The following is a 9,519-nucleotide window of genomic DNA, read 5'->3' on the forward strand; positions in this document are numbered from 1 at the left end:
TGCAAAATATAAACCAAAGAGGATCATGGTATTTATGCAAATCTGCTACTTGAATTAGGTGGCCAACCTCAGACCTCCCACCATAAAAATCTTAATATAAGACACTGTACCCGCCAGAATTCAAATAAGTTAATATAAGTGCATTTTTTGCTTTTGCCCCATAGAGCTTTTTGGAAATCAAAAGTAGTTGCTTCAATGTAAATTTTGGTAAATTATTCTCAAAACGTGATAAAGTATTTTTGAGTATATCCGAATGATCACAGTAACTCTTATAACTTTTTCTTTAATAAAGGGAAATTTCATTAATAAACGAAATGGAATACAAACTCCACATAAAATCGAAAATGACCCCGAATGTAATGGAATTCGACCCGAACGATTGGACCTACTAGTTAAAATAATGGTAGCATAAGGATGAATACTAATGCCGATACTCAAAGGAGAAAAGCCCGATCGACACGTAAAAATCGAGCATGGTCAAAGCTCGTTGAAAAAGACCAAACAGTCGACGGATTAACCCATTTGACTGAGACCAAACCCCTCGTATAGAAGACATCTACACGGCTTAAGGAAATTCTTAACGAGACTAAACAACCCACACCGACGGTGATCGACTCGACTAGATGGGAGACATAACTAAGGAAATTGTCACTCTTATGGCTCGTTTAGTTCGTTGATTCGAGTTTTTAATTCGAGTTTAGATGTGACTTTATGTGAGAGCTTTTTACTGTAACAAAAAAGTTAGATGTGATTATTTCTAAAAGTTTTTTACTGTAATAAAACTCAAATCGGTAAAATAAACGATACCTTATAATTATAATTCAGGTAGAATGTTCATGCATATTACATGAGCTCATTTTTTACCAAATTTTAACCGCCCTTATAGATGCAGGGCTGTCTATAACATTCTATTAAATTTACCATTAATTTATTAAAAATAAAAATTGATATAGCAACTTTGTTAAATTGCGAAAAGGTCAAGTGGTAAAAGTGAAAAAAAAAAAAAAAAAAAAGAACCCTCAATATGAAACATAAGTAGTAATAATCCAAATGAAACTTTGTTTCTAGCCCAATTAAAATCAAGGTGAAAACAAACAAAGCACAGATGTTGTTTTCACGGGAAAACCAAAAAAGTAATTAATAAAAACTATTGCTTTGTTGCTAATTTCGTAATCGATAGGGATTTGCCGTTGAAGAAGCAGTTGCTCTCTCTCTCTCTCTCTCTCTCTCTCTCAGCTTTGCTTCCTTAATAACCAAAACCCAGAGAGAAGTTAGGCCAACGGTTGGCCTGGCTTCCCTCCAAACTCTCTCTATCTCTCTCTCTCTGATTCCCTTGGAATCAAAGCAAAAGCCCTTTTTTCAGTTGATTCTTGGTCACCATCTGAGACCCAACTTCACCTTCTTGATACCTTCTTCACACCTATTTTCTTCATCTCCTTTTGCCTGGTCCTCATATATACTGTCGAAATTTCTTCCAATTGAGTGTTCATTCTAAGGCCCATCTTTTAATACCCAGTTGAGATTTTGGCCTCTAGTGCATCTTTCCAATGATTTTTGGTTGAGAGAATTGGCGGTTACGGTTCAAAAGGAAAGATTTTGGTTCATACCCAATAAAGTTTGAGGCCTTGGTGTAGAGCTGGGAAGTTCTTTTAATTTGGGCAAGCATCAATTTTCTGAAGATTCGATAAGAACAAGGTTCTTGAACCAAATGGTAATCTCATATTATTTTCCCTGTTCATTTCTATAAACATCATTTGAAAACGCACTCGTTTCTAAATATACTTGTCAACAATTCTAGTCCAAAACTGAGAATTTGGATAATCTGTTTTTGTATAATAAAATATACAGGATAAGCAAGGAGAAAAGTTTGTTGTCTTGCAATAGTGGCTGCACCAAACTCTAGTTAGACCACAAAAGGTTGGAGTTTTTTGACAACCATGAATACTCGTTACTTCATTCCATCAGACTCCCTGTGCAACTCCATCAATACGATTTCAATATTCTCATCGAGCTCCGTCACCGGCGGAGATCGAATTCCCGCGACGACTGCCCGAAACAGGGCTCCCCGGGCCCCGCCTTCATTGCTGATAAGAATGGCGATGAGGGTGTCTAGAGCAAGGTGGTTCACCTTCTTGAGGAGAGTGTTCCATTACCAAAACGGGTCGGGGTCGAGGTCGGATCTCGGGTCGAACCCTTTCAATTCGAGTACTTGGATGATGCTAGAGCTCATTGCTTTACTTGTTCAAATTAGCATCACAACGATTACTCTGGCCATATCCAAGAAGGAGAGGCCAGTTTGGCCTATGAGGATGTGGATTGTTGGTTATGATATTGGGTGTTTTCTCAATCTTTTGTTACTCTTTGGGCGTTACAGATATCATTATCTGACTCAAGGAGATGGTTTCACTCTTTCTGATATAGAGCAACAAAGAGGAGTTGAAGAATCCAGGTAACTTTATACTTCCAAGTGTACCTAAATTCTGTTAAAGAGTTTTTGGCACTCTCTGCTCCTAAATTAAGGCGTGACGGTTTGGTTTCTAAACTTTTTTTTTGATCGGTTAGCCTAAAGAATTTCTTTTCCTAGCAGTTTTAGTCCCTAGTCCTAAAATTTAGGATACTTGAGAATATCATGATTTTCAAGGATTTTAGAGGATTTTGGAAGACAGTAAAGATTTGCATGGTAAAATTTCAAGTTATCACGCGATATATGTGACTAATTTCATTAAAGTTCAAAAGTCATTGTGATTTATCATGATTTTGTTGGGGACTAAAACTGCCAAAATAAATAAATTCGAGGACTAACAATACAAAAAATCTTTTCTTTTAGAAAAAAACTCAATGAACAAAACTTATGAGGGAGTTTCTCTAATAGGGCTTCCCTAATAATAGGGTCGGTTTTTAAAAAAATATGTAGAGTTTATAATTTGTGATACAAATATAACGGTTGAAAATATAGACTTTTCGGTAGTTCATTTTTTTAGGACCTATCAGAAAAGCTCCCAACTTGTGACATATAATTACATAATAATGAACATGTCAAGTGTGCTAACATCATTAAAAATTCGGCAAATAAAACCGTGAAAGTAGACAAAGTTCAAAACACAAATTAAATTGTCCTTTTCTGAGTTTGTTATGTGTAACTTGTGTAGGAGCACACACTTGATGAACAAGTGCAGGACTTCACTAGAGCTCTTCTTTGCAATATGGTTTGTGATGGGCAATGTTTGGGTGTTCGATTCCCGATTCAGCTCGTTCCGCCGCGCCCCAATGCTCCATGTCCTCTGCATCTCCCTGCTCGCTTGGAACGCCATTAGCTACTCCTTCCCCTTCCTGTTGTTCCTTCTGCTTTGTTGTTGTGTGCCACTCATAAGTAGCCTTCTTGGATACAACATGAACATGGGGTCCATTGATAAAGGTGCATCTGATGACCAAATTTCTGAGCTACCCAGTTGGAAATACAAGGCAGTTGACAACAAATTGGAGCTAGGAACTAATAATACAGATTGCAAATCAGACAATACTCATGAAGATCCAGTAAGTCACATACCCATAATCTTTACAATAAATAACTACTTTTTTTTCTTTATATGGGAAGTTTTCTGTGTTTTCTGATTATTTATTCTTAACATATATTTAAGGTCCATTTAATAGAATAAGAGAAGCTTTTAAGTTATCATTTGTATATAAAAGACTTTTAAAGGATTCATAAGACAAATGATATTTTTGTTGTCATTTGCTAATAAAAATTTAAATGTAATAACAAATACTTATATAAGACTAAATTAATTCTCAAATTTTTAGGAAAACCCTTCCTAGATGACTTTTTTGGAAGCTCTTCAACACTTAAAGCAGTGGCGAAACCACTTGAGGCCAAATGGGGACTAATGGCCCCACTTTATTATTTTTTTAAATAACGTTTAAACATTTATTACTTTAAAGCGTTGCCCTGTTGAGATATGGTTTTTTTGCACGTACGCCTCTACTTAATTTTATTTTTGTTCCTATTGAAGTAGAAATTTAACTCCGCCACTGATTAAAAGTTATCAGTATGACATTGAAACACCTCTAAAGCCATTTTGGTCTCAGAAAAGGATAGTTACATAAAATTTTAGTTTCTAGAGCTCATTAATTTTTTTTTCCTGCTTATTTCTTGTTGACAGCAATGTTGCATTTGCCTAACCAAGTATAAAGAAAAGGAAGAAGTGAGGCAGTTACCATGTTCCCATACATTCCACCTCAAGTGTGTAGACCAATGGCTCAGAATTATATCTTGTTGCCCTCTTTGCAAACAAGAACTACAAAGATAGCAACTTAGAAATGGGTTTTTTTTTTTTTTTTTTGGGGTTATATTTCTCTTATTTTGGTGTGATTTACATTTTCTTTCCTTTTTTTTTTGTAAAGAAAAAATGGTTACTTGAGTGAGTTTATTGCTTGTACAATGGATCAGCTCACCAGTAACCAAAACCATACTGAAAGTCATCCTTCTTTGAGTACACAAATAGCAAGAGAATGATGTTAGAACTAAGTATATACACTACCTAAGGGTAAGAGACTACACAATTATACTCCATTAAATACACGGGATTTTTGAGTGTTATAAATATGGTTTTCTGTAACAAGTGATGCATCAATAGTAGTTGTATTTATAGAGAATATTCTTTTCTGTATATATGCTTGTGGTTCTCATCTTCTTTGGCCAAATGCAACGAAATGCTTCTGACATCATTTATCAGTAACATTGAATGTTGTCACGTGTATGATGATTTTAGTATTTGTAACACTAGCGGATAAAAACATACGAAAAAAGAACTTTTTTGGTCAGGATAAGCACCATCACTAATAGACGGTAAGCACAACTAGTAAATTTTATTTTTTAAAATTCACTTTATATTAGTAGGTGATATTTAACACTATTGGTATTTTATAATTTGGTTTTTTTTTTTTAAAAGGTTATTCAACCTTAAAAGGATCTTAGCCTGACCAGACACACAATTGATCAAGACAACATAGGCCGAGAAATGTAGCATTTAGCATATTTTGTTTATGTTAATAAAGTAAATAACATTTTTTTTATGTTAGATAGATAATAGCATATGTTAAATTTAAATTTTAAAATTGATACTTCTTTTCTGATTTTACTCTTATTTTTATCTTTATTTTTTCTTTTCTCTTCTTCTTCTGCCCTTCTCTCTCTCTTCTAGCCGATGCTCGTCCCCCGAAAATGCAGCAAATGCTCGTCCACTAACACCTCTCTCGAGATCTCTATCTTCCCTGTTCTCTCTTTCTACTCTCTCTCTCTCTCTTCATTAATCTATTGTTGTCTTTCTCCGTTGCGATTTTACATTTGTCTTGGTCAAGCTTCTCATTGCAAATGTCAAAGATCGAGAAGCTACTAGAGATCTCGAGCAAGATGTCGCGTAAACAATGACGATCTCCATCATGTCGTTCCTCCTCAGAGATCGTGTGATGACCCTCTTAAATGGCCATCATTTTAGCTAACACTAATATATATTTGTTGGAATATCTTAAAATTTTTGGAACATTTAAAAAAAAAACTATTATAGTAAACATAAATTTTGAATTTCTTTCTTAATTATGACAATATTTATACCTCAACATATTCATCTTTCAAAACATAAATATATATGTATATACTTGATCTTTAAGTATTGCTTACGTACATATACTTAACAGTCATAACATGGTCATTTAACATATAGTTTTAGAGTCATAATTAGTAAAATTATTTATCACATTAAATTGTTTGCAGAAATAATTGCGAGTGATATTCATTTCCCAATCTCTACATCGTTAATCTGTTGCCTCGCAATTAGTCCATCAGGCATTAGGGTTGCTTACCTATAGTATAAATATTCTATAATGAGCTATTGCTCAGCAAGTATGAACTATTTATCGTAAAATAACTGTAAGTTCAAATTAATAAATATGCATGAACCAATTATGCTTAATTATGATCATGTCTTATTAAAGTCTTATTATCTGATCTCATCTTGCTTATTGATGGGCTCGAGTGCTCGTACTATTTGTGCATAATCAACAGGACGTGAGGGTTTGCAAGTAGGGCTGTAAGAGTTCGGTCCGAAACCCGACTAACCCGCCGACCCGACTCGACCCAAAATCATGGTTTTTTATTTTTATTTTTATTTTTTTCGGATTAAAATAGCCCCAACCCGTACTATGCAGGTTGGTGGGCAGGGCGGGCATCATGTGACTCGATACACCGCGACCCGTCTGTGTGAAGATGGAGGGTGTTAAAAAAAACCCTAAATCCCTAATCACTTTCACTTCTCAGTTCTCTTGCACTTCTCACTCCCTCGCCTCCCCTCGCCGCCGCCTCAATTCTCAGTTTTTCTTCTCACTTCCCTCGCCTCCCTGGCTCCCTCGCCTCCCCTCGCCGCCGCCTTATTTCTCACTTCTCAGTTCTCAGTTTTTTTTTCTCAATTCTCAGTCTCTCTGTCTTCGACTCTCCGTTCCTCTTCTTCTTCTCACAGTTGATGTCTGCCGCTTCCGCTTCTTCTTCTTCTCTGTTATTGTATGGTAATTCAAGACGAAGCAAAGAAGAAGAAAAAGCCTTCTCGAAAGGCCAAGTCTCTGCGGAGACACCCATGGCGAGTTTTTCCAGTGGTGCTTCTCATGCTACACCTTTCTGGTTCACCCCCAGAAGGTACTTACTTTGCTTTTAATGTGTCATTATTTGATTCTTTTTCTATCTTTGTTCGTGAGTTTTTGTTTGTTACCCTTTTTGATTGCTGGGAAATTATGAGAAAAAAATAAGTTTATATATATATATATTGGTTTATTGGGATCTTTTGTATGTTCTCTCATCTGGGTATGGAGAAAATTTGAGATTTATGGGGAAAGAAATAACTTTGATTTTCTTTGTTTCCTCAGCCTACCCGAGGTAACCCATTAGTTTGTGGGCCAATGGGGATGTTGCGGCCCAAATTTTCCTCACCTAGACCTGTGCGGCTCGGCCTAAATTTCAAGCTCAACCCAAGCCTACCCGGCCGAGTTACACCTCTATTTGTAAGGTCCCAACGACACCATGATTTAATTTACTATATTCTTTTTTTTCTACCTCCCTCGCCAAGTCTTAGTTACCTCTCTCTTTGAGGTTTGTACGACACTCAACTGATATTATTCTTATAAGTTCCACTTAACTTATTAAGGTGTATGCAGCATGGCATGACATTACATACTATAATGTAAAGCATAAACATACGTATATATCATGTGTAATATTTTATTTAAAATCTATTCATACTGTAGGCGAGATTCTGACTTACCTGTTTTACAGAGCTGAAATTCACTATTCGCCAAATAGTCTATTATCTTACTTGCTTATTTCTGAAAATGAACACCCATTAAGAGTGTAAGATTAACAATCATTTGTTATTCTAATTTAGCAAACTTATAAAGAAATCTAATCATTTCCTTAAGACATGTTTACATTTTCTTTATTAAAGGATCGTAAAATTTTACTATAAGGATCAATTTATTAAATCCTCAAAATCTTATTTTCCTTAATTGTCTTTAACATACATCTGATTAGATTGAAAATCAATTATCTAATTTAGCAACTAATTCTCCAATATTTATCTTATTGGGCTTGTTCTGGTATTAAGACCCAATTCGGCCTAGAAACTTAATAACGACGTTCTAACTCTTAGACTGTTGAAATTTAGACTTGAGCGGAAGTTCTTCAACAAATACAAGCGATGGACCCGCTTCTAACTGCTAAATTCTACGAACCTAACATATTGGACTCGTAAGTTCCCATTTGAATATTTTTGTTCGAAAACTATTAAGGTTTTAAAAGAAACCATTGTTCAATTTTCATAAACTAATTGCTTATTTATTTAGTTACAAGTACTAAATTCTCATTATCAGGTCTAAATAAATTTATGTGAAATGCCGACTTTTGAAACTATTTCACAAGTCATTTTATAGTTAGTTTATAAACCACTGTCAAATTATGTCTTATAAACGGTTCTCAAAAACTTTTTTCATGAATATTTTCTGTTAAAACGAGGTCTAAAACCATAATATTTGACTAAAATCACATCTCGGGTTCTTTGATGAACTTTTTCATTAAAAACCAAAACTGTTTTAGTTTTGTCTTGTTAAAACTATACAGTTTCAGAAATCTGCGTTTTACTACATCTTAGAGTCAGATTTTGAAAATATATTCTTCACGAGAATTCTTCATCTCGTCGAGATCTAAAATTTTCGTGTTTGGAGAAAACTGAGCTTCAGCCTCTAAAGGGCTCGTTTGGCTGCAAACAGTGGCTGCCAGTTTTGAAACAGTTTTTTAGACAGCTTTGCAGTGTTCTAAAAAACAGCGTAAAACTTGTATTTAGAATTAAAACTGAGTTTATTCACAGGCACAGAAAAACGTTCAAAATATCGAGAACTATAAGTTCAAAGGTAGAACAACTGAAAAATCTCGTTCTATAATCCTCATTTTCGCGTTCAAAGTAGCCGAAAAATTTTACCTCTAACCAAAATAAACCAAACTTAAATCAAGCATAAACATACCACATATCACTAATCAAACTAACCTCAAAACACACCAAAACTACCATAAAACTCACACGCCTTTATTACAAACATATTTCCTCAAGAACCACAAATTACATCCATGATTTACAACTTAAGCTTTGGTAGAGAAATAGAGGAGAAAGGTTTAGAGTTTATACCCTTGAAGAAAATCCTTGGTTAGACTCCTCCTAGAACACTTTGATCACCTTCTTCTTCCTCTAAGGTTTGTTAATAACTTGAAATTAGAAGAGTAAAAGAAGAATTTGAGAATGACATTCTAAATCTTAAACTTTGCTAGAAAATAAGAGAGAGGGGGTTTATAGTTTATACTCTTAAAGAGAGATCCTTGGCTAGACTCCTCTGAAGACATTTGGGGATTGTTCTTTTATATTTTTGAGTTAGAGTGACTTGAGTGATGATCTTGAGTTGAGTTTGAGTTATAACTTGAGTTTGTGTTTGGATGTGCATATTTGAGTTATGATTTGAATTGAGAATCTTTTTGAGTTTGTGTTTGGGTGTGTCAAAACTTAAATTTGTATTTAAACAGTATTTTAATAAAAACTCAATGGTGATGAAAAATTTTAATAGGGTATATGGGTGGAGTTTTATTTGTCTTTTCGTTGTGAATGCATATAAAAAAATCATCTCAATCAGAATTAAAACGAAAAAGTTATGACATTTTTAAGAATATAAAAAATATTGTTCATTAACTTGAGTTCGAGTTTATGAACTCGAGTTGAAAGGAAAACTTAAACTCGAGTTTAGCCCCAAACTCGAGTTTAAACTCAAGTTTTACAAAAGAACATGAACTTAAATAAAGTTGTAACTCGAGTTCAAACTTTTTCTGAGTTTCGTTGCAAAAGAACAACCCCATGATCTTCTTCTTCTTCAAATGTTTGCTAATGGCTTAAGATTAGGAGAGTGGAAGAAAAATTTGAGAAGAAATGGAGGGAAAGA

At 34.5% G+C, this 9,519-nt stretch overlaps 1 protein-coding gene across 1 annotated transcript; it reads left to right on the forward strand.

Annotated features, from left to right (window-relative positions):
• The first annotated feature begins 1,166 nt into the window (after positions 1-1,166).
• On the forward strand, positions 1,167-4,616 carry LOC21403111 (E3 ubiquitin-protein ligase At4g11680). Its single transcript, XM_024170482.1, has 4 exons — positions 1,167-1,711; positions 1,849-2,449; positions 3,150-3,534; positions 4,161-4,616. The coding sequence occupies exons 2-4, from the start codon at positions 1,938-1,940 to the stop codon at positions 4,305-4,307; spliced, it is 1,044 nt and encodes a 347-aa protein (XP_024026250.1). The 5' UTR covers positions 1,167-1,711; positions 1,849-1,937; the 3' UTR covers positions 4,308-4,616.
• Positions 4,617-9,519: the final 4,903 nt, after the last annotated feature.

This window comes from Morus notabilis, unplaced genomic scaffold (genome assembly GCF_000414095.1).
Source record: "Morus notabilis unplaced genomic scaffold, ASM41409v2 Scaffold1333, whole genome shotgun sequence".
Lineage (NCBI taxonomy): Eukaryota > Viridiplantae > Streptophyta > Magnoliopsida > Rosales > Moraceae > Morus > Morus notabilis.